The 26,574-nt window shown below is 38.8% G+C and overlaps 1 protein-coding gene across 1 annotated transcript in view; it reads left to right on the forward strand.

Moving 5' to 3' along the window:
- npr1a (natriuretic peptide receptor 1a) overlaps positions 1 to 26,574 on the forward strand; it is a 105,495-nt gene that overhangs the window by 28,069 nt on the left and 50,852 nt on the right. The window contains exon 4 of the mRNA XM_042776731.1: positions 15,687 to 15,800. Coding sequence (XP_042632665.1) covers positions 15,687 to 15,800 — 114 coding nt within the window. The remainder of the gene's footprint in view (positions 1 to 15,686; positions 15,801 to 26,574) is intronic.

Consider the following 26,574-nt stretch of genomic DNA (forward strand, 5'->3'; position numbering starts at 1 on the left):
GAGGACACAAGGTGTGTTTATCGATATATAGTTAGAATATCCGTATCTGTGCAGTTCTTTGTCATAAATACAGTTTACAGAAGGTCACGAGGGAGCAATCGGTTTCCCATCTATTGTAAAGTTTACACTCCATTCACCATCACACCATGCCTCCAGTGAAAATCTAGCCCTTAACACATATGAACGCATACTTTAATTATACTTATTTAAATATACTTAATTTAACTATACATACTTTATACATACACTACTGTGCAAAAGTCTTAGGCATGTTAGTATTTTCACCCCGAAGAATGGTGTTCGGCCAGTTATTTATATTTTTTGCTGTAGTGTGTCTGTTTGCTGCAGAGACATTTAGTTTGTCTCAGTTTCATCTGTTTCTTCATGTAATCACAGACAGATTTGATGATGGTGAGATCAGATCTCCATGTGGAGCACTGGCTGTTGTCAAACTGCTTGTGCATTCAAAAATCTCACTAGATTATTATTAAAATTAATGTCAAAATTAATGTTTGGAAATGTAAACTAATATTTCCTACCGACACAATACAGTAAAAGATATAAATAACTGACTTAAAACCCTTTTTTGGGGTGAAAATACTAATGTGCCTAAGACTTTTGCACAGTACTGTACTTTACAAATGACATTGTTGCTACTGTATAAAGAATGAACATACAGTCATTCACAGAACTGATTAAAGACAGTGACAGACAGCACTCATTATAACTAAATATCAGAGCGATTGATAGAGATACAGTAGAAACATTTATGTGTGGTTTTGTATTAAGTAATGACCCAGATCGTGAACATTTATTAGCCTTAGAGTAAGGGAAGCATAACTTTGGAAATGAGAGCATCCAAGGAGCATGTGAATGCTATGGATTTATTTTAAATATTTTGAATGTTCTTTTAAGTTATCCATAGTTTTTTATGGCTCCTTTTTTTAAGAATCGGTTCAGGCACCGTTTAGGCACCGGTACCGTTTTAAAAGTAATGGCACCAGTAATGTAAAAAACCCAATCAATACCCAAACCTAGCAATGACTTGATAAAGGGTAGTTGTCATCTGTTTGTTGGTTCATAAAGTGGTTTATTCTTACTAATTGTTAGATTTTATTGTTTTTAATCTTTGTATATGCTTTCTATTAAATTGTGAAGCACTTTGGGCAACATAATTGTGTTAAAATGTGCTATACAAATAAATAAAAGTTGAAGTATAAATAAAAAGTCTCTTAAGGCTGTAGAAGAGAGGGAGGCTAGGTAGGACAGGCGAGTCAGACAGATGAACAGAATCTGGCAGGCTTAGGGGAGGTAAAGTCTCCAACTCGCCAAACTGAAAAAATTATGTCCATGTCCAACACTCACAGTGGGGGGTGGGTGGGTGGGGCTCTCATCCATACCCTCGAATTCTAGGAGTATACCCTCGGTGGTGAATGAGACAGTCGGCACACACACCTGTTCGGACAGGGTCTCCTCTGGCTCGCTGATGGTGTCAGGCTCGGTCACTTCTTTTAGCAATGCCCCTGACATCATGACTGAGGCATTCTCTCCATCTGCGGTGGGCTCAGGCTGTCGCTTCTCGCAGCAGGGTGGTGAATGGCTGGGCACTGGGTTGGGAGGGGGCTGGTGTCGTCATCCGTGAGGCCGACAGTGAAGGCAGATCCTCAAGAGCTCAGTACCCACTCCACATAAGCAGTGAAGCTCCCTCAAGGACCCTCCCTGGTCAAGTGTGCTTGTGTGGCGGTGCTCAGACTAGTGTGCAGGAACAAGCAAAGGCAGTCGTCCGGGAAGTTGGTCTGATGGGCAATAGCGAGAAATCCCTCCACATGCTCCTCAAGGAAGGGGTTCTGCTGGTCAAGGCACAGCAGGATGACAGTGGCAATATGGTCCATGAAAAAATAATAAACAAAACCACTGACAGAACAAAAATAAAACAAAATTTAAGGACACACCACTATTTTCACTTCTTGGGTCAGGTCTTTTGTCACCGATCGGTGTTGTAGAACATGCAAGCGCATGAAGATGAAGAAAAATGGTAGTCTTTAATAACCAGAGCAACCTAAATACAAAAGCGAATAAGGATAATTAACACACACCTGAACTGAATGACAACTAATCAGAAACCAGAACAACCAACTCAGAGGAAACGGTGCAAACAGAAAACAAAGTCCAAACAGAACTGAAGCCACGACATATATACAGTATATATATAGTTCAGAGGGAAATGCATAGGCATATTCACTATGAAAACATATTTTTACAGGTCTTTGTAGATGTGTGATTAGCAGCCAGCTGCAGCTGTGTTTCTCCTTTTTAGATAGGATCAGACAGTGCTGCGTTTGGCTCAGAGTTGCAGAGAAATATGAATGGATATTTGAAATATGCAGAAATATGACAGTTCTGGAGGTGCTGTCGCATGGCTTCATGTGGCTCACTGCTAACTGTCACCCCCTACTGCTCCTGAAAATTAACTTTCTAAATGTTTATTAAGGCTGGAACGAGATCATGTCGCGCATATTTCTGGTAGCTATCTGAATCCTTTTGTACATATTTTTGCAGCAGTTAATGACACTGATGGGATCTGGTTGAAATGGGAGTGTGTGTGTGTGTGTGTGTGGTGCTTTAAAAAGCTCATTTTGATTACATGAATGTTGTTATCTATGAAATTGAAGGTTTAATAGGATCTCACTATCAGTTTAGTCACAGGAGTTTCAGGAATGCACCGGTAAAATCATTTTTGAATCTTAACTTGCTTATTCTTGCTTCATATCATACAGCTTGATAAAGAGAGGTGTTTCTACTTTCATGTGCAAACAAAGTAAAGAGTTTCACCTGTGGACGATAATATGGATGGAAAATCCTGAAAAACTGATACGACAAAACTGTTATCTGCCTTTAATCTGAATAGAGATGTGTTCACTGTTAGACTTTTTATTGTATTTTTGCGGTAACTTGCAGCACTGTTGCCAGTAAGTTACTGTAACTACCCTTTTACAGTAGCTTATCACAAGTTCATTTTACAGTATAATGCCCTTACCACAATTTCATTTTACAGTATGATGGCATTACCGCAATTTCATTTTACAGTAAAAAAACCCTTACCGCAACTTGATTTTACAGTACCATATTGATTTTATGGTGTTGTGGTTTTTGCGGAATTTCATTTTACAGTAAAAAAACCCTTACCGCAACACAGAAAATTAAGTTTCTACAATATTTAGTAGTAGCTTATCAGTGATGACTGTCAGTTCATGTGCATATGGCAGAAATGTTCAGAAAAATCAATAAAAGACGTAAACAAACAGACGATTAACACTATTAACAGCAATTATGCAATCAAACTTATAGCAAAATGTGGTAGTTCTGTATGTTGTCTCTGGGTTAGCATCATCTGAGGTCCTCTGAGGGGTTGGCATCATCTCTTCTCAGGTGTTCTGGATCCAGACTGGAGCTTGTGTAAATCCTAGTTACCACAGGATGTAAATCCCGTGGCAAAGCAGAGAGAAACAAATAGAGACATAATTAGCGTAGCTGCTGTTCCAGCCAAGTAAAATTAATTAGATTAACCCAAGCTAAAGAATAATAATGCACATTTGATCAGATATAACTGCAGTCCAAAATTATGAGATGCATTATTTGAATGCTTGGCCAAAGAGGTGTGTTTTTAATCTTGATTTAAACAGAGGAAGTGTGTCTGAACCCCGAACATTATCAGGAAGGCTATTCCAGAGTTTGGGAGCCAAATGCGAAAAAGCTCTACCTCCTTAAGTGGACTTTGCTATCCTAGGTACTATCAAAAGTCCAGCGTTTTGTGACCTTAGGGAGCGTGATGGGTTGTAACGTGGTAGAAGACTAGTTAGGTACGCAGGAGCTAAGCCATTAAGGGCCTTATAAGTAAGTAATAATATTTTGTAACTGATACGGAACTTAATAGGTAGCCAGTGCAGAGACTGTAAAATTGGGGTAATATGATCATATTTTCTTGACCTGGTAAGGACTCTAGCCGCTGCATTTTGGACTACCTGTAGCTTGTTTATTGAGGATGCAGGACAAACCACCTAGCAGTGCATTACAATAGTCCAGTCTAGAGGTCATGAATGCATGAACTAGCTTTTCTGCATCAGGAACAGGTAACATGTTTCGTAGCTTGGCAATGTTTCTAAGATGGAAGAATGCTGTTTTTGTAACATGGGAAATATGATTTTCAAAAGACTAGTTACTGTCTAATATAACACCCAGATTTTTGACGGTAGAGGAAGTAACAGTAGATCCGTCTAATTGCAAATTGTAATCTACGAGATTCTGTGTAATGTCTTTTGGTACAAGTTAAGTAATATCTCTGTCTTATCTGAATTTAATAGGAGAAAATTATTGGTCATCCAATCTTTTACATTTTTAACACACTCTGTTAGGCTTAGATAATTTTGAAGTTTCACCTGGTCTTGTTGAGATATATAGTTGAGTATCATCAGCATAACAGTGGAAACTAATCCCGTATTTTCTAATGATATTACCAAGGGGCAACATGTATATTGAAAATAGCAGAGGACCTAGGACAGATCCTTGTGGCACTCCATATTTTACTGGTGATAAATGAGATGACTCCCCATTTAAATAAACAAAGTGGTAGCGATCGGACAGGTAGGATCTAAACCATCTTAAAGCCTGCCCTTGGATACCTGTATAGTTTTGTAATCTATCTATGAGTATGTCGTGATCTATGGTGTCGAACGCAGCATTAAGATCAAGTAAAACTAGCAATGAGATGGAGCCTTGATCTGAAGCAAGAAGCAAGTCATTTGTAATTTTAACAAGTGCAGTTTCTGTGCTATGATGGGGCCTGAAACCCGACTGAAATTCTTCATAGAGATCATTTTTTTTGCAGGTAGGAGCACAATTGAGCAGACACAACTTTTTCTAAAATTTTAGACATAAAGGGAAGATTTGAAATGGGTCTGTAATTTGCCAGTTCACTAGGATCTAGTTGTGGTTTCTTAATAAGAGGCTTAATAACCGCCAGCTTGAATGGTTTTTGGGACGTGACCTAAAGATAACGACGAGTTAATAATATTGAGAAGCGGTTTTTCTGCTACAGGTAGCAACTCTTTCAATAATTTAGTGGGTACAGGATCTAATAAACATGTTGTTGGTTTAGATGCAGTGATAAGTTTATTTAGCTCTTTCCTGTCCTATAGTTGTAAAGCACTGCAGTTTATCTTTGGGTGCGATAGATAAAACTAAAGTATTAGACGCTGTAGAATCTACATTTGTTATTGTATTTCTGATGTTATCTATTTTATCAGTGAAGAAATTCATAAAGTCATTACTATTTAACTGTGAGGGAATATTTAGATCGGGTGGCGTCTGGTTATTTGTTAATCTAGCCACTGTGCTAAATAAAAACCTTGGATTGTTTTGGTTGTTTTCTATGAGTTTGTGGATATGCTCGGCCCTGGCAGTTTTTAGAGCCTGTCTATAGCTGGACATACTGTTTTTTCCACGCAATTCTAAAAACTTCCAAGTTAGTTTTTCTCCATTTGCGCTCAAGACTACGAGTTTCTTTCTTGAGAGCGTGGGTATTACTGTTGTACCATGGCACAGTACGTTTTTCTCTAACCTTTTTCAATTTGATGGGGGCAACAGCTTCTAATGTATTAGAGAAAATATTTCCCATGTTGCCAGTCATTTTGTCTAGTTCATGTGTATTTATGGGTACACAGAGCAGTTGAGATAAATCAGGCAGGTTATTTGCGAATCTGTCTTTGGTGGCTGGAACAATAGTTCTGCCCGGACGATAACGCGAAGCTATATAGTTATTATCATCAATACGCAAAATGCACGATACAAGGAAATGGTCAGCAACATCATCACTTTGAGGTACGATATCTATGTCCAGTAAGATCGATTACATGCGATATAATTAAGTCTAGCGTATGATTAAAACGATGAGTGGGCCCGGTGACATTTTGCTTTACTCCAAAACAGTTTAATAAGTTAGTAAACGCAAGTCCTAATGCATCATTTGTATTATCAATATGAATGTTAAAATCTCCGAAAAATTTGCGCTTTATCAGCGGTAACCAACAGGTCTGAGAGGAAATCTCCAAATTCTTTTAGGAATTCTGTATATGGCCCTGGTGGTCTATACACAGTAGCCAGAGAAAGAGATACAATAGATTTTTTTTGTATATCTGACAGTGTAACATTAAGCATAAGTATTTCGGATGATTTAAACCTGTATCCTGTTTTCTGGGTAACACTGAGAATATCACTATATATTGTTGCAACACCTCCCCCTCGACCAGTCTGACGGGGCTCATGTTTATAACAGTAGTTTGATGGAGTAGACTCATTTAGACCAATATAATCATTTGGTTTTAGCCAGGTTTCAGTCAAGCAGAGTACATCAAAACTATTATCTGTGATCATTTCATTTACAATAACTGCTTTGGGTGTGAGTGATCTAATGTTTATGAGCCCAAACTTTAAAAGATTGTTTTTGTTCATTTATTTTACGTTTTTCAGGTTTAATTACGATAAGATTTTTTCTAGATCCTACATTAAATTTATATTTTGACCTCACTATTCAGGGAACAGACACAGTCTTAATAGATTGGACAGTGCAAGTACTTCTAACATTTAAGCGGGTAGAACAAAAGCCATCATAGCAGTTATTTGAGAATTGGCTTACTAGTCAAATGGAGGGTAGAGTCCTGGAGATGTTGTCCGAGAGCAGCTCCGCTCCGACTCTGCTGGGGGTGCAGGCCATCAGCGCGCGAAAAAGCCTAGGTCGCTCCCAGAAAAGATTCCAATTATTAACAAAGAGCAGTTTCTGTCTTGTACACCATGACAATAACCATTCATTTAGAGCAAAAAGTCTACTGAACCTTTCAGTGTCCTCGTCGATACGTGGGCAGTGGTCCTGACATGATGATCGTCGCCGCGGGCGTCGTGCTGCGAAACCGTCTCGATCAGGCTCCTGAAGTCCCTCTTCAGCGTCTCCGTCTGCCGCTGCATGGTGTCGTTAACCCCCGGCATGTAAGCACGACCGCTCTGGGGCTCTCGTCGGCCTTCAGGATCGCAGGTATCTGCGCCTCCAGAAACGCATCGAGAAACACGAGCACCAGGGAAACCAGTGAGTGTGCACTTTACCTGGTTCGGCTAACGTAGCACGGACGTGTCGTAACAAGGCGTACGATGGAGTCTCCGACGATCACAGCGTCGCGTTCCATCTCGAGGCGGAGGGGAGGAGAAGCGGTTCCGTGTGGAGATCATTAATAGCCGAAGACCGGAGTAATGGGGAGAAGTCGTCGCCCGGGGCCAAATAAGGATGACACAAAAAGAACAGAAAGTCCTGACTGTGGACAGTTTGGCCTCGCAGGTCCTCCGCTGCGGATCCGTGGTGTCACCGGCGCCGGAGACTGAGCCCGATGGCAGAGGATGTGAAGGACATCTGGGCAGATCGCGTCCTGGGTGCACCGGGCCTGTGCAGAGAAACACACGGGTGGAGGTCGTGGGACTGTTAGTAGGAGCACACTGCAGAGGAAGGGAGTCCCGAGGCGGCGGATGGTCGACGACGACCAAGGTGGAGGCCGGAGGCGGAGGACAGGTGGGATGCCGGGACACGGTGGAGACGAGGGAGGCAACTTACCCTGGACTTGTGGAGTGTCAGGTCCCGGGAGGTTTCCAGCGCGGCTCTCCGCTCTCTCAGCAGCGGGGCCTGCCTCTGCTCCAGGACCCGAATCTGCTTCTCCACGGCCTCCAGCGGAACCAGCGGAAAACGAACGTGTCGTCACCTGCAATCAAAGGTAGACATCTACCAAACATGGCCGCCATTAAAGCAAGTAACAGTGCGGCTCTGCGGCTGGTCTCTAGCTCCGTGCAGCGGGGTGCATGGGTGGGGTGGTCTTGATGGCTGGCGTGGTCTCTGCGGTCGGGAGTGGGGCTGGAGTAAAGCAATTGTAATGTGTGTGAATAGAGTAGTTAGCGATGCACGCGGGTTTAGCGACAACTACGCTGGTGATGCTAATGGGCTATAAGCCACTAGCGGACTCGGGAATTCAAAATAAAACTAGTGATAAAAAAGGCGCTCTGATTGTTTTTGTTGTAGAATACGATAGAGGATATATTCACACGTTATAGAAACGAAAATGATGGTGTATAAAATAGATTTCAACAATAAAAAAATAGACGATAGCGAAATAACGTGACGGAGCTCAAACTAGAGGCATACGACAGCAACAAACAGGATATCCATATCCTTATATTCTTACTGTAACTTAGTTTTACAGTATAATAATATTACAGTAATTTTACTGTAATTTATTTTAAACTATTTATTTTATAAAACCTTTGAATATTTTACATGAATGCCACTGAATTTAATAAATTCCAAATAAGTGACCTGAGTACATGTACAACAGTATATTTTTTCATTCACTGTCACTATTAAATACATCCATTACTTATTTATTGTGCTTTATTCTGGAACATTACAAAAAAAATTATAATAATCGAGAACTGAATACACAACAAATCAAAGCAGAGATCATGACAATATTGCAACAAAAAGAAATATGCCAACAAGCATTCTAGTTGGTCTTTGCTGCATGGCCTCCATAACCACTGACAGCTGATCTGAAACAAAACAGAGGGGAAATGTGTGAGAAATGGTCATGAGTTTATCTCATCTAAATTTGTTCATGGTTCAGACAAGGTAACAACTTGTGCAACAGAAGTTATTCCCAGTATAGTACTGTTAAACAGTATTGCTTTTTTGCACATCCTGGTCGGGGAACTCCATTAATTGCCTAAATGTACAATCACATTAAAGAGGTACACTGAGTAATTTTATGGTCCTTCAAACTTGAACTTTTTTGGCAGTTTTAAAATATATTTTTAGTTGTGACAGCTCTTGATCCAAAGAATATCAGTGTGTATCAGCTACTGTAACATTTTTATTGTTTGTAAATATAAGAGCAAAACAGGCTTCTGCAGAGCTTCTGCTGTTTGTTTCATGCATATGTTTTATGCTTTGAAGTACTCTTGAAGAATACAGAATTATAACCAAAATGAATACTAAATCAAGGTACATAAATGGCTATCAAATTCTCAGAAATATTTTAATTTAATTAAATTGTATGGAAACTGGAATCAGAATAAGAATAATTGTGAATCAAACTGAATTGAACCAAGATCAGAACTAAATTAAGAGCTTGTGAATCAAATGGAATTATGAAATCTCTATCAATCCCCAGCCCAACATATGAGTGATCATATAAAAAATAAAAAAACACTTACAAAGCCAATGGTGCAGTGATTCTAGGTGGCCATTAAAAGAGTCTTTGGGGTGTAGTTGGCTCCTGCTGACACAAGAAAAAGGAAGGAAAAGAGGAAACATCGGAGAGATATTACATATTTCAGTTTAGAGATGCTGATTGATCACAAGAAAAAGGAAGGAAAAGAGGAAACATCGGAGAGATATTACATATTTCAGTTTAGAGATGCTGATTGATGCTGATTAAGAGAGAAAAAGGAGAATCTTTATTTTTCGTCTGTGATTATTGAATAAATTTACAATAAACACTGAAAAAAGAGAGTAGAGAATATATACAATAAAATGTAAAAATAATAATAATAATAATATGAAACTTAAGAGTGTAAGGGTTATGATTAGTTTTTGTTCTGATTTTTGATCTAGTTTTACTATAACTTCTAATTGTCATTTTTGTTCACCTATGTTTGATTAATTAACTCATTAGTTCTTTTGTTTGCTCCCCTTTAAATAATCTCAGTTCTCCCCTTAGCCTTTGTCTTTTCTACTTTAATTTTAGTTTTGAGTTTCTTGTGGCTTTGCAACTTGTATTAATTAAATCAAGATTATTGGAAATTGTTCCTTTTTGCTTTCGTCTGCCTTCTTTTGACACAACCGTAACAGAAGAATGGACCCAAGAATGATGACTGCAGTTGAGGAGGTGCTGTGGGGTTTATGGCAGGGCAGTCTGAGGTTGGAGCGATATGTGGAGGGGTTCCTCAAGATCTTTAACGGGGTGAGCTGGCATGATGCCGCTCTAGGTGTGTGCTTCCTGCTGGGGTTGGATGACAAGATAATCCGCTGTGAATTTCCGACTTTTTTTTTTCTTTGATCGAGCTAATTAATCTCGAACTGTTCTTAAATGGTTCTGATTTGGAGGTTGAGGAAGTAAAAAGACTTCCCAAGCCTTGTCATCCAACTCCTGCAGTATTGTGCCGTGTCTCCACAGCTCACCCCACGCTGAGAACTTCCACATACCTCTCCAACGGCTCCTTCTGCCTGCCTAACCCCAAAGTCCCAGCGGTCCTCCAAAGCGCCGCTGGAGTCCGCAAGCCAGGAGTGCCGGCCTCCAAGCAGTCAAGATGGCCGGCCGCTCGGAAGTCATGCCAGCCAGACATTCATGTGACACTCGCTCCAGTGCCAGCTCCTCGTAAGTGCATTGCTGTGCCTGCTCTTCCAGTGCCAGCACCTCGTCAGCACTTCTCTGATCCCCAGTTAAGCCCAGAAAGGGCTCCAGCCCCAGAGCTCGCTCCAGTGTTGGCTCCAGAGTCCACTCCAGCGTGTCTCCTGGTGATAATGGACATGGCGCTACCCCAAGGGTTCTTGGCACCCATCCTCACCCTAGAATCTGCTCTAGGTCAGTTTCCTGTGCCTCTTGAGTCTCCTTCGCCTCCGCTGCTCCCGTCCAGCCCTCCTTCGTCTCCGTGTTAGCCAGCTGCGATCCACCAGAGCCCGCTCCTACTGAGCGACCCCCAGGATTCCTGGATTTCCCCAAGAAGATTTTTGTTTTTTTGGTGGGGGGGCATATACCCGTAGCCATAATACCATAAATGCAGTGCATAATAAAGTAGTTAACCATAAGACATATATGGTAGTTTGCTGGGCTTTTTTGCGGTGAGTAACTGTAAAATTACAGCAGAGTCTAACAGTGTTTGATAGAACTAGGTGGGGGGGGGGGATTCACTCTGAGGAACTGCATTAAGACTCATAGAGAGGGAAAATTTACATTCATTGGCATTAACTAACAGGTGTGGTGAGCTGACACTTACCCACAGACAGGAATCATTCCATTAGGTTTATGATACAGATAACAGTTGGTACAGAAAATGATTTCATCCACTGTTTGCATCAGAGGTGACTGTCTTGTTTGGACATTTATGTAATAAAAGCTTAGTGCAAAATATGCTCATCAAGCAGTTGGCCAAAGCCATGACAGCTTCATTTTTATTTCTGTTGGGGCTGACACTAGCTTTAAAGACACTGTAATCAAACAACTCCTCCAGCAACCTGTCACACAATCACAGCAATTAGCAAATAGCAATGATCCCATAAATTCCCAATGGACAAATTCAAGTCCCATCCAACATTTGTTCTCTCTCTTTTGAGAAGCCAGTTCACTAGGACATAAGACAAAATACCGAAAAGAAGACAGTCACAAATTCTGTTTTATCCAGAATTTAATGTTAAAAATCATTCATAAGACCTGTCTAACAAACTTTACCAGTGTTTGTCAACTTTTTTTGTCTCATATACCCCCACAGCTCCACCAATAAGGCCAAAAATACTGATACCAAACCAGAAACTTGTGCCCTTTTGTATATATATATATATATATATATATATAATATATATATATATATATATATATATATATATATATATATATATTTACACACTGTGTATATATAACTTATCCCAGATTGGTTTTTTAGATTTTGTTTTATCTATACTTACAGTACATCAATGAGTATCACCCGTGAGTGAACTTTTTTTATATTAGTTTTTACATTTTGTACAGTATGAGAAGACCATCTGAAGACTTCTGCAGTATATCGCTGTAAAAAAAGGTCTATGAAATATGTAAAATTAGGTCCATAAAGTGTCGGGAAAGTTAAAATTCTCATTTACTCACCCTCATGTCTTCCCAAAACATTATAACTGTTTATATGAAATGGGAAGATATTTTGAGAAAGAGTGTTGTTTTTTTTTTTAAGGTTCCTTAAAATATATTATTTTGCATGTAGGTTTGAAACAATGATAATGCAAGAGTTTTCATTTTTGGGGTTTTATCATATTACCGTTTTAAGTCAAAATATAGATTTATATTAAGTAAAACTTAAACTTAAGTAAAAGCTCCACTGGAGCATTCTTAAATTCCCATTGGTGTACACATACTGGTGGATGGTGATCAATTATTTAGACCACCAAAATAACAACCAACAGACGAACAAAAGAGGAGGAGCCTTTTAGTCACATTTTGGTCTTATTATTGTAATATTGATATGACAAGGGACATTATCCGCCATTACTAGATTATCTTAAATATACAAAATCGATTCCAAAAAAGTTGGGACACTGTACAAATTGTGAATAAAAACAGAATCCAATGATGTGGAAGTTTCAAATTTCAATATTTTATTCAGAATACAACATAGATGACATATCAAATGTTTAAACTGATAAAATGTATAATTTTAAGGAAAAAATAAGTTGATTTTAAATTTCACGGCATCAACACTTCTCAAAAAAGTTGGGACAAGGCCATGTTTACCACTGTGTGGCATCCCCTCTTCTTTTTATAACAGTCTGCAAACGTCTGGGGATTGAGGAGACAAGTTGCTCAAGTATAGGAATAGGAATGTTGTCCCATTCTTGTCTAATACAGGCTTCTAGTTGCTCAACTGTCTTAGGTCTTCTTTGTCGCATCTTCCTCTTTATGATGCTCCAAATGTTTTCTATGGGTGAAAGATCTGGACTACAGGCTGGCCATTTCAGTACCCGGATCCTTCTTCTACGCAGCCATGATGTTGTAATTGATGCAGTATGTGGTCTGGCATTGTCATGTTGGAAAATGCAAGGTCTTCCCTGAAAGAGACGACGTCTGGATGGAAGCATATGTTGTTCAAGAACTTGGATAAACTGTACCTTTCAGCATTGATGGTGCCTTTCCAGATGTGTAAGCTGCCCATGCCACACGCACTCATGCAACCCCATACCATCAGAGATGCATGCTTCTGAACTAAGCGCTGATAACAACTTGGGTTGTCCTTGTCCTGTTTAGTCCGGATGACATGGTGTCCCAGTTTTCCAAAAAGAACTTCAAATTTTGATTTGTCTGTCCACAGAACAGCTTTCCACTTTGCTACAGTCCATTTTAAATGAGCCTTGGCCCAGAGAAAACTCCTGCTCTTCTGGATCATGTTTAGATATGGCTTCTTTTTTGACCTATAGAGTTTTAGCCGGCAATGGCCAATGGCACGGAGGATTGTGTTCACCGACAATGTTTTCTGTAAGTATTCCTGAGCCTATGTTGTGATTTCCATTACAGTAGCATTCCTGTATGTGATGCAGTGCCGTCTAAAGGCCCAAAAATTAAGGGCATCCAGTATGGTTTTCCGGCCTTGACCCTTACGCACAGAGATTGTTCCAGATTCTCTGAATCTTTGGATAATATTATGCACTGTAGATGATGATAACTTAAAACTCTTTGCAAATTTTCTCTGAGAAACTCCTTTCTGATATTGCTCCACTATTTTTCGCTGCAGCATTGGGGGAATTGGTGATCCTCTGCCCATCTTGACTTCTGAGAGACACTGCCACTCTGAGAGGCTCTTTTTATACCCAATCATGTTGCCAATTGACCTAATTAAGTTGCAAATTGGTCCTCCAGCTTCTCCTTATATGTACATTTAACTTTTCCAGCCTCTTATTGCTACCTGTCCCAACTTTTTTGGAATGTGTTACTCTCATGAAATCCAAAATGAGCCAATATTTGGCATGACATTTCAAAATGTCTCACTTTCAACATTTGATATGTTATCTATATTCTATTGTGAATAAAATATAAGTGTATGAGATCTGTAAATTATTCCATTCCTTTTTTACTCACAATTTGTACAGTGTCCCAACTTTTCTAGAATCGGGTTTGTATTACATTCCAAAAGTTAAGACTCATGTTTGTTCAAATCCCAAAAACCCTTAATGAGCAATAAGAAGCACCGCACAGAAAAAAAAAAAAAAAAAAAAAAAAAAAGAGGTTGTAAATAAAATGAGAAAACGAAAAGAAGAAAATACTGTTTAAGTTCTTCTACTTCAAAATTTCACATTGCTAGTGTTATTAGCAATTTCTGAGAGAAAATTGTTTCAACATCAATTTTTCACAAGGCAAGAAAATCTTTTTAAAAGCTCTTGCTGAAAATGAATCATTTACACCACAGTAATATTTTCTAGTATTGTTTTGTTTGTCTGTTTTGTCCTTCTGTGCTGTTGGAAAAATCCAAGAGAAACTGTCTTTCAGAGGCATTCTGTTATTCAGCTTCAGCTTCAGTTCCCATTATCCCTGTCCACTTCAAATGAATCATGACCTGGATGGGATGTGACTGTGAAAGAATGCTACATGCTTTGTGGAGGGAGCTTTTTGCCATCTTTCTTTTTTTTTTTTTTTTGCAGATTTTTTTTTTTTTTTTAAGTCACAAAGTACTACTCAGGATAAGTTTTTTTTTTTGTTGTTGTTGTTGTTGTTTTTTTGTTTTTGTTTTGGTTTTTTTATAAATAAAATGCTTTAATATTTTTTTTTTCTTTTTCAGTTCTTTTGATTAGACACAGACCAATCCACATATACATACCAGAACAGTCTTTAATGAATGAAAAAGAATGAATCTCATGGTGAAGGTTTCCTCTGGCTGGTACCATCTATCTGTACCATCTATCTGTTAACTGTATCATAATTGATACACACATTTCTGTGGCCTTTTAAATTATCAGCATGATCAAAACTTTGCTGGAAAACTACTACATACCTTCTGTTGTCTGATTGATAGTTTATACTTCTTTTAGCTAGTAAAAGCCTTTTATTATAATTTAAAAACATCCATCTTTGGGTTGTGATTCAAATGTCTTTTTGCTGTGAAATCTTTACTGATTTTTTTATAAATTAAACATATTAATTTTTAGATTGTTTATAATATTTAAAAATGAACAATTACTGGACTGAAGCAAATTATATGATACATCATGCTTTTGAGGAACATTAATTTGTTCATCTCTCAATCATTGTTGTATTAAATTGTATTATATATTTTGCCTTACACAGTTAAAACTACAGATCTTTAATTAAATATCATCTTGCTAAGATATTATTGAGATATAGTGAGTGACAGCTGATATTTCTATGCATTTTTGTCAGTCTGTTATACTGTTATAAAGATATCACTGATTTACAGTACAAGCGCTCAGAATTTCATCTTACTTTTTGCTCATAATATATATCAGCAACTGCACCAAATTGCAGTTTTTCTCAGTTTGGGCCTCTGAATAAAATTAAGGTGTTTTCCCCCTCCTTTAGTACGAGCTCCTTATTCTCACTATATGCGGTATAAAAGCCTGATATATCAAATACTGTTATTTCATATGCCATGCTTTACAGGTTTAAATAACACAAAAGAACAGCAAATTATATAAATAAAATCAATAAGGACTGTGCAAACTCCACTGCTTCATGCATCTGTCCTTGAGCTGATTTGTTGATTGGATTAGCTGAAAAAGATTCTGTTTGGTTGTGATTTATATGTGTATCCTAACAAGAGTAAATGAACACTTTTTTATCTTGTACATTAAACAACTCAAAATTTACCTTTGTGTTGAATTCTCACAGAGCGTGAAGATCCTGACCTACAGAGAGCCTCAGAACCCCGAGTACAAGGACTTTGTGTCCAAACTGAAGATGGATGCCATGGACATGTTTAACTTCAGCGTAGAAGATTCTTTGGTAAGAGTTCATCAAACAGTGATATTAACTAACAAAAATAACTGCCCATTTGCAGTACTTGTAAAAAAAGACGTACACTTTAGTATAGTTTTCAAAAGAGTATTTATTACTTTAAAAGAAGATACTTAAGTGCAAACTAAATAAAGCCTTGCACTGATTGTAAACAGATTTTTGAGACCCATCTCTTGAGACCAAACCACTGGAATGAGATTTCTGCTCCTAGTGAGTTTTTGAAACCACGTGGTTCCCATGTTGAATGAATATCAATCCACTGCACACATAAGACCCCAGTGACTTTGAAGCTTATAAAAGAATGCAAATGGTTTCTCTGGCTTCTCCAAGACGCAGCACATTTCACCTCGTCTTAATAGATTACAGATGTACACTAACTCTCAGTTCACCTTTGGGATGTTTCTCATGAAAGAATTACCCCAAGGTTTAGACAATAAGAATGAAATGCGCCTGCTTTGTTTACTTGTATGTGTTTTCTACATTGTTTTAGCCCCCAATTTACTAAAGTAATTATGTAAATGAGATAAAGGCACAGACATACAACATTAGTGTTGATTGCAATTTGCACAGGGCAGTTCCTCAGCAATCAAGCTGGTTTTGATTGCTAGGCTGTGAAAGATGCAGCAAACTCCAGACACCTGAATTGATTCTTTAAATGCCAAAAGAATTGGGACTGATAGCTTGCATCAGCATGTGTGCGATCCACCGGTCCAAACATAATAAGAATGAGTGGAAAAATATATGTTCCGAACAAGCAATCCCTGCTGGAGTGATGAAACAAACTGCAATGACCCACAGCTTTCACACCGCAGACTGAGAAAATAAGCTACAACTTCAAGTGCCAAGCACACACGTCACAGCCGTGTACCAGCATGAGTCATGGGGAAAAAATGTGGTCAAATCAAAAATTGTCCATTATGGATGTATGTCCCATGAGACATAGTTGAGAAAAATAACAAAGCAAACAGTTTTGAAATGCTAATAGTTATTGAACAAGTTTCATACATCCAGGCCAATAGGTGTCCGTATAGAGTCCAAACCCACTGGTACTATTGAAATGAATGAGACACAGTTAAATGCAAACATTACTACTGAAAAAGGTGACCATACATTCTCTTTTTACCAGACATGTCCTGGCTGGGATTTCTAGGTTGCCTAAAATGTCAGGATTTTGGCTTTGTTTTGCTATTGATGTGCTCTTTACAGTCTTCATGAATTATATACAGTATAACCATATTTGTATTGCTTTGACCATTCTCTAATGATCCCACCTTCTTACATGCCATGATTGGTCAATTATGTACAATGCCTGCACGCTATTGGTCAAACTACTTTTAAGTCATTACCTTCAGCAGTTATGAAAACAATAGGCAAACAAAGCCAAAACCTGGACATTTTAGCCAATTTAGAAATCCCGGCCAAGACATGTCCAGGGAAAAGATGAAGGATGGTCACCCTGTTACTGAATGCACCTTTAAATAAAAATCTGTTACTTGCATTATAATTAAATAATGCAATGTTAATTGCGCAAGGCATGCTTAGGAATCTGGTGCATTTTATATAATGCCTCATTTGCATAGAAATAACTATTTTGTTCATATTTAATTTAAAAATTATTGCTGCAGCCCGTATCAGCCTGCATCATCAAGTCGAATTTATTTGCATAGCACTTTTCACAATACACATGGTTCCAAAGCAGCTTTAGAGAAAACCATGATATTAATGTTTATAATATCTTAATATCCTTATGCCTTATAATTTTAGCAGATTCGAGTTGATGATAGTATTGTTTAGATTTTGCAACAATACAAGCATTCAAGCAGGTGAGATTTGCTATATATCGTCCTATGTGAGTGTACTGTATGTATGTGGATAAAGTTGGACCTACTTATATATCCAAATTTATATACAGAACTGGGTGAAACGCCTAGTTACATTTTGTGACGAAATAAAAGTTTAATGTTTTGCACCTGGCTGATGATGGACTGTGGAGTGGGAATTAGGATATTTGTTTAAATGAAATGTTTTGCACAGAAGTTTAATGAATTCTGCATTTTGTGTTTTTATTTGTTGCAGAATGTCCCCTTACAGAAAATCTATATCTAATCACAACCGCATGGGAGGGGAGCTTTAACATTTATGTTCTACCAAGGTTTTGGGGTAGAAAGGGAAACTGGTTCCCCAAAACAGACTAAGATGGTGGTTGTTTTTAGTCAGAGAGAATTGAAGTTGCTGGTTCTGCTTGTTTGTGCTCTGTCAGTAAATGTCACCCGGTACTCGCCCAGAGAAAAAACCCTGATGAATGTGTGTGTGGTGAGTAACCTTTTGCTGACAGTGGGGAAGAGTGGTAATTACCCTTAGCTGCAGGTCTCCTTGTGCGAGTCTGTCACCACAGAGTAGTCTGTTAGCTCCAGATCAGCTCAGGGCTGTTATAGATGTGTGCCCTGAATGAGCCTCCTGCCCACCCATCCTCTGAAGCTGAACTACAAGCTATTGAGTGTTTTATACAACACACTTACTGATGACCTTCTAGAGGAATGGATTCTGATTTGATCTTCTCTAGTAATTATTCCATTCCAGATCCATTTCTTTACTATCTGCTGTGAGATTTTCTGCTTTTCTTGAACTCTTAGAAATAATTGTTCTTTAAAGGTTCTTTCTGGCACCTTAGATTTGATCTTTTTGGCATTTAGGGCTCTTGAGTTTCATGTTGCATAGTAGGTTATTTGGATTGAAGTTTCTATGTTATTTTACAATAATTCAGCTAAAAATACATGTATTGATGTATTATTTATTATTTATATGTTTTTTGCACCCTTTTGTCCGATACTCATGACTTCCATTGAACACAAAAGGAGAAGTTTAGCTTCAGCTTTAGTTAAGCTGCTGTTTTCCATGCAATCTCAATTATGCCTAAATATTTTAAGTAGGGCTGTCAATTTAACAATTGTCATTGCAGTTAATTTAGAAAATGCATTTAAACAATTCATGTATTAAATTCACCCCTCCCTTCCCAGACCTACGTATAATTCATCTTTATATTTTATACAGTTGCTGAAAAATATGATGCAATACGATGACTGACAGATTGATATAGCCTATTAGAATGCAGTTATATGCTCCAAAAATCCAAGACATGAGGGTAAAATTGCCCTTTTATGGATATTTGTCTTATAATTATATCATATAAATCATAGATTAGCAATACCACAAGAGAAAGTGATGTTTAGTGATGTTTTTTTCTCTCCAAGCAACAGTGGTGTTTTGTTACTGATTGAAATTATGTTTTTGAATGAATCGAGTGAGACAATAATTCAATGACCCATTCATAAAGCCAGGCACTTGCTTAGTTTCTGAATGAATCAGCGGTTTGAATGAATCTGTTGAATGACTGACTGAATGACTCGCTCATCAAGACAGTAACTTGCCTCCACAGTCCGTGTACGGTCCATTTTGTTTTCTGCTAAATAAAGGGAAATGAGAAACAGTCAGATTTTTTTGTTTTGTTTTGTTTTGTTTTGTTTTGTTTTGTTTGAGAAACTGAAAAATTAAACTTAAAGGGGTCATCGGATGGCCATTTTCCACAATTTGATATAATTCTTTAGGGTCTTAATGAAAAGTCTGTAATATAGTTTAGTTAAAATTTCTCAATGGTAGTGTAAAAAACACATTTTTCATCCTGTCAAAAACAGCTCTTTTCAGAGCAAGCAGTTTTGTAGCATTTTCCTTTAAATGTTAATGAGCTCCACCGACCCCGCCCCTTTCTTTCGAGCTGCTCTCAGAGATACTTTAGCCTCATTCTTCGTGAAACTTTCTTATTAGCACATTATTAGGAAAGGCGATTTGCAAAGATTCATAAAAAAAAAAAAAAAAAAACGAATACTTAACCTTCTGTTGTTGAAGCTGGACAATGAATGATTCAAGTGAAGATAGATGCATTATGGTAGATTGGGGGCGCATTCCAATGTTATCCACTGCGGGCCCTATCATACACCCTGTGCAATGCGGCGCAAGGCACGGCAAGTGTTTTTGCTAGTTTCAGCCCAACAAAGTTCTCATTTTCTTGTCCTGTGCTGCATTGTTTAAATAGCAAATGCATTTGTGCCCATTTGTGCAGGGCAGGTCCACAATGCGTGTTCACTTGGCTTATTACACAGAGGGGCGTGCAGCAGCACACAAACATGCCAAATATTAAAAATGAAAGGATTACAGTGTAAAAAAATATTATTGTGTAGGCTATAGTGTTGTAATGGTACCAAAATTTCAGTATTCGGTACCAATACCAGTGAAAATCCACAGTTCTCGGTACCAAAGCAAAACACAAAAACATGCTAATTAAAAAATTTAATTTATACTTTAATTTAATCCAAACTGTGTACATATTTAATTTTAAAGGGATATTGAATTTTAAAGCCAAGAATAACTAAGTTAGCTAAAAATAAATAAATAAATAAATAAAAAAAATCCTGCAGATTTCTTACATACAGCTCCTTTAAGATTAACCATTTGTACATTCTCTAACACATATATTTTAGATTCACAATTCATTAAAAAGCCTCTGGTGTGTAAAAATAGTAAATATCATCATGTCATCCTTTTTTCCCTAATAAAAGTTATAGGAGCATTAAATAGTTAATAAAGAAACTAATTCTAATGCTCATTATATTAGCATTAGCCACGCTTATGCTAACGATTAACTACTCTAATAACAGCGTTCATTTCCATCCGACATTCAAATTAAAATATTTTATAGTATTCATAACAGATGCGGTGTTTCCCAAAGCGGCATATGCAGATTCATTCTCTGCCAGCAGGAGGTGATTGTAGAGCGTGCAAGAGAGAGAGGTTTCCCCGGTAACGGCTGTAATCAAATAAGCGCTGAGCCTGCGCTCACAAACGCTGCTCAGGCATTACAGGCAAGATGACATCCAGAATTTTCTGAAGACAGTCGGTTTTCTTAAGAAATACAGTGATATAAAAACACCCGCACTGGGTTTAGACTTTGACACGTGCAGTGCTCAATGCCCGGGTTTAGACTTTCCCATACATTGCAATCAATTTTGATATTTCCCAATGTATGGGAAACACTGTGAAACTTTCCTGCTTGAACTCTTTAATTTGATTTAGGTGTCTGTCTTTAAAGTGTTTTGTTAGTTTGGTGTGTTTCCTCCTTTTGAGGTCACCTCAGCTCAGTGCTTTTATGAAGAGAGCGCATCTGTGCATCTTTCGGATAGTGCACCAAGAACCGGGTTGACCGGGTACTTGGTACCACCGGTACCTTAAAAAAAACTGGTACCGTTTAGTATCGACTTGGTACCGAAGTACTGGGTCTTTTGACAACACTAGTAGGGTACATAAATATAAAAATGTTATACATGTCATAATGGATAGTCATTGCGTGTATCAGAATAAGCCTATTTGCTCGCGCATGAGCAGATCCGTTTGCTCTCTGGAGACACGTTCAGTCTGTGTGCTTTTAAATTCCGCCTTTTAAATCGCGAATCTGCCGTGGCGCGGGCGCAACTCGCTCTTAAAGAGAATGGGAAATGAGACTCTGATTGGTTTATTACACGTTATGCCCAAAAACACACCCATTACTAATTAAGAGAATAGGGACAACCCTTTTAGACTACGTGCCGGGGGCGCAGACCATTTTTCCCATCGTTATACTAGCAAAAGCATATTCCGAAATGCCCTAAGTGCACCTGCGCTATGCGCTTTAGACCATGCGCTTAGATCATTAAGATAGGGCCCTGCGTCTTCAGCAGCTCAGATGTCGGGAGTAAATGATGACTGCTATGTTCATTATTACATTCAACAACAAAACACCTCAATCGCATAGGAGTCTTTCTTGTGTACACCTGCTCCAGCATCGAAACAATGGTGAACTGATGTCAGCTCACTCAAGGCGGGTCTAAGGTAAGACCCCAGTCCAGTCTGTGCTGAAACACTACTGTCAATCAGACTATCGTGGGAGGGGCTTGTCTGTGTGACGTCACAAAGACAGGCATCTGAGATTAGCTCGATTTGAGAAAGGGGTAAAGATTTTAGTATATAAAAAAAAAACACTGGGTGAATTTTTAACATTATATGGTGGTTGTGTACACACACTGCCAACACACGACAACCCTTTTAGACTACGTGCCGGGGGCGCAGACCATTTTTCCCATCGTTAAATTTCAGTTCAAACAACTGTTTTTTGATCATGGGTAAAAAATGCTATTATGCTTTAATGTTTGTTTCACATGTGTGGGCAGCCGTGAAACGCCCCTTTTCAACTCATCATGTTTTTACTGCCTGTCCCATCACACAGAAGAAGTTAATCTGATGAACTACTCTGCAAATTAGTCACAATAATATTTCTTCATACTTCATACAACAAAACGTTACAAATCGCTTTTGTAAAATAACAAAACCATACAGGTACTGTGGGCTTTCTGCTATCTCGGTCTCCGTGTACTTCTTTCTCAAACGAGCCTCAAAATTGAACCAAAACTCAGTGAATACTTGCCTCACAGACATGAGAAATAAGCCTATTGAAAGCTTGAAATGTCTACTTCTAAATGAAACCATTGAAAACAAATATTTCTGTTTAATTACTTCATATAAAACCAACTAGAGGTACAGTTTAATGCATCATAAAATAAATGACTGAAGATCACACTTTCATACTTTCAAGTTGTTCTGAACACAACAGACTCACACAGAAATATGTGCCTTATTGCTAGGAGACACAACAAACAAAAAATAAATAAATAAATCAGCTCAAAATAACAAACATGTTTGATCTCTTCTAACTGGATGAAATCATAGTATGAATCTAAAAAAAAGGAATCTGTGCACAACTTGATTATACAAAATTTGATTTTCTGGGAGGTCTTGTCAACTCAGACTGCCCAGAATCTGCAGCACCGACTCTTCCAGTCTATAAATCGGGGGAAAAATCTGGCCAAAAGTCATGGAGTATATTCCAGCCTTTAGTAACAAACATTCCCACATGTAGATTTACCACCCTGCCTGTGTGTGTACTACAGTCAACAAAGCCAAGACTTATTAGCAATGCCTGGAAAGAGTTGCAGCTGTGTTTCCGTAGATAACTATTAGATGAGATATGCTGCATGCTGTATGCACAGTCAGATTATTTGCTGAAGTCTAATAAGGTGCCTGCAACTCTTCTCACTGTTCTGTCATCTGTTGTTCTAGTCTGTTAGCCTGATGCATCTATCCATTTCCCCAGGGTAGTGAGCTAATTTGGAAGGTTCCCTCTGCCTGCAGCTCACATGTCTCTCTCTCCAATTAGTTGTTCCTTTCACTGCCACCATATTATTACAGCCAAACAAATTCTCTCTCTATTTCTTTGTCTGTGTACTTTCTTTGGTGAACTATGTTTTATAGTATCTCAAATTTCTCTTCCCATTTCACTGTGGAAGGCCTAATTTCTCCATAAATTCTCTCTTTAATCCAGAGCATTGTTAGGCATTGCCTATGACACTGCCCTCTCTGACCCAGGACACCCTGGCAATTGCATAGCAACACCCAGGCAACCACCCAGAACACCCTAGCAACTCCATAGCAAAACCCAGAAAACCCTACCAACTGCATAGAAACAAGTCAAGTCAAGTCATCTTTATTTATATAGCGCTGTAAACAAAAAAGATTGCGTCAAAGCAACTGAACAACATTAATTAGGAAAACAGTGTGTCAATAATACAAAATGACAGTTAAAGGCAGTTCATCATTGAATTCAGTGATGTCATCATGCAGCTCAGTTCAGTTTAAATGGTATCGTGTGCAATAATTTGCAATCAAGTCAACTGATATCGCTGTAAATGAAGTGTCCCCAACTAAGCAAGCCAGAGGCAACAGCGGCAATGACACCAAAACTCCATCAGTGAGAGAATGGAGAAAAAAAACCTTGGGAGAAACCAGGCTCAGGTTGGGGGGCCAGTTCTCCTCTGACCAGAAGAAACCAGCAGTTCAATTCCAGGCAGCAGCAAAGTCAGATTGTGCAGAAGAATCATCTGTTTCCTGTGGTCCCGGTGGTCGTCTGAGACAAGGTCTTTACAGGGGATCTGTCTCTGGGGCTCTAGTCCTGGTCTCCGCTGTCTTTCAGGGCTGTAGAGGTCCTTTCTAGGTGCTAATCCACCATCTAGGCTGGATACGTACTGGATCCGGGTGACTGCAGTGACCATCTGACTTGGATACAGACTGGATCTTGTGGCCACGGTGACCTCGGAATAAGAGAGAAACAGACTAATATGAGCGTAGATGCCATTCTTCTAACTATGTAGCAAGTACATCGGGTGTTATGGGAAGTGTTCCCGGTTTCCGGTTTACCTAATTAATGCAGCCTAAAAATCCTTTAAAACGGATTTGGATATTAGAAGTGTATTAGTATGTTATGTGTAAGCCAGGTTAAAGAGATGGGTCTTTAATCTAATTTTAAACTGCAAGAGTGTGTCTGCCTCCCGAACAATGTTAGGTAGGTATGCCAGAGTTTGGGCGCTAAATAGGAGAAGGATCTGCCGCCCGCAGTTGACTTTGATATTCTAGGTATTATCAAATTGCCAGAGTTTTTGAGAACGGAGCGGACGTGGAGGACTATAATGTAACAAGAGCTCGTTCAAATACTGAGGTGCTAAACCATTCAGGGCTTTATAAGTAATAAGCAAGATTTTAAAATCTATATACGATGTTTGATAGGGAGCCAGTGCAGTGTTTGACAGGACCGGGCTAATATGATCATACTTCCTGGTTCTAGTAAGAACTCTAGCTGCTGCATTTTGGACTAACTGGAGTTTGTTTACTAAGCGTGCAGAACAACCACCCAATAGAGCATTACAATAGTCTAACCTTGAGTTATAAACGCATGGATTAACATTTCTGCATTTGACACTGAGAGCATCGGCCGTATTTAGATATATTTTTGAGATGGAAAATGCAGTTTTACAAATGCTAGAAACGTGGCTTTCTAAGGAAAGGTTGCTATCAAATAGCACACCTAGGTTCCTAACTGATGACGAAGAATTGACAGAGCAGCCATCAAGGCTTAGACAGCGTTCTAGGTCATTACATGCAGAGCTTTTAGGCCCTATAATTAACACCTCTGTTTTTTCAGAATTTAGCAGTAAGAAATTACTCGTCATCCAGTTTTTTTATATCGTTTATGCATTCCGTTAGTTTTTCAAATTGGTATGTTTCGCCAGGCCGCGATGAAATATAGAGCTGAGTATCATCAGCATAACAGTGAAAGCTAACACCGTGTTTCCTGATGATATCTCCCAAGGGTAACATGTAAAGCGTGAAGAGTAACGGCCTAGTACTGAGCCTTGCGGTACTCCATACTTCACTTGTGAACGATGTGATACCTCTTCATTCACTGCTACGAATTGATGGCGGTCATATAAGTACGATTTAACTGCGCTAATGGCACTTCCATTAATGCCAACAAAGTGTTTCTAGTCTATGCAAAAGATAGTGTGGTCAATAGTGTCGAACGCTTAGCACTAAGATCCAATAGCACTAATAGAGAGATACAACCACGATCAGATGATAAGAGCAGGTCATTTGTAACTCTAAGGAGAGCAGTCCTCAGTATTATGATACGGTCTAAATCCTGACTGGAAATCCTCACAGATACCATTTTTCTCTAAGAAGGAATATAATTGTGAGGATACTACTACCTTTTCTAGTATCTTTGAAAGAAAAGGGAGATTCGAGATCGGTCTATAATTAACTAGTTCTTTGGGGTCAAGTTGTGGTTTTTTTGATGAGAGGCTTAATAACAGCCAGTTTGAAGGATTTTGGGACATACCCTAAATAATGAGGGAATTAATAATAGTCAGAAGAGGATCTATGACTTCTGGAAGCACCTCTTTTAGGAGCTTAGATGGAATAGGGTCTAACATACATGTTGTTGGTTTAGATGATTTAACAAGTTTATACAATTCTTCCTCTCCTATAGTAGAGAATGAGTGGAACTGTTCACCACTTAGACATCCAGCCATTGAGTGATGACAATCTGCTATGTATCTCATCACCACGGTAAGCAGGGAGGGGGACCAGAGCATATTACAGTGTCTGACATCATGCTTGCAAGTTCACACACCTCTTTAATGTTATTTTTTAGTGATCTCCGACTGGCGAAGTCGAACATCATTAGCACTGGCGTGAATAACAATCTTACAGTATTTACATTTAGCATTAGCCAGCACTTTTAAATTTGCTAAGATGTCAGGCGCTCTGGCTCCCGGTAAACATTGGACTATGGGTGGCTGGTGTCTCTATTTTCACATTCCGTAAATAGAATCGCCCAATAACTAGAGCACTTTCATCAGGTTTCTCAGTGGGTGCATCACTGGTGGGGAGAACCTGTTTAATGTTTTTGATCGGAACAGCAGAAGAGTGGTGTTTAGACCACGACTATGCCGCCTCACAGTCACCCAGTTGCCCTGTCTGCAAAGGCCCTGTTACCGAAACGAACAATGTACAGGACTCCCTGAGCTAGACGCATCCAAAGCCGTATCTAGAGCCCTCACATTCTTCACCAATGTCCTCTCATTAAGTTTGGATGCGTGTCTCTAATTCTGAAATCTTCTCTGGTCAGCCTAACTATTTCCCTGCATTTATCACATGTGAATCCCTCATCACCGACAGAGATAGATAAACTAATACATGTGGCAAGCAGTGCAAATAACAATAGCAAGAGAAGCCATTACTCACCGTGCTTGATGAAAGATTCTTACGACAGTTGTTTGATGAA

The sequence above is a fragment of the Cyprinus carpio genome, chromosome A19 (assembly GCF_018340385.1).
Source record: "Cyprinus carpio isolate SPL01 chromosome A19, ASM1834038v1, whole genome shotgun sequence".
Lineage (NCBI taxonomy): Eukaryota > Metazoa > Chordata > Actinopteri > Cypriniformes > Cyprinidae > Cyprinus > Cyprinus carpio.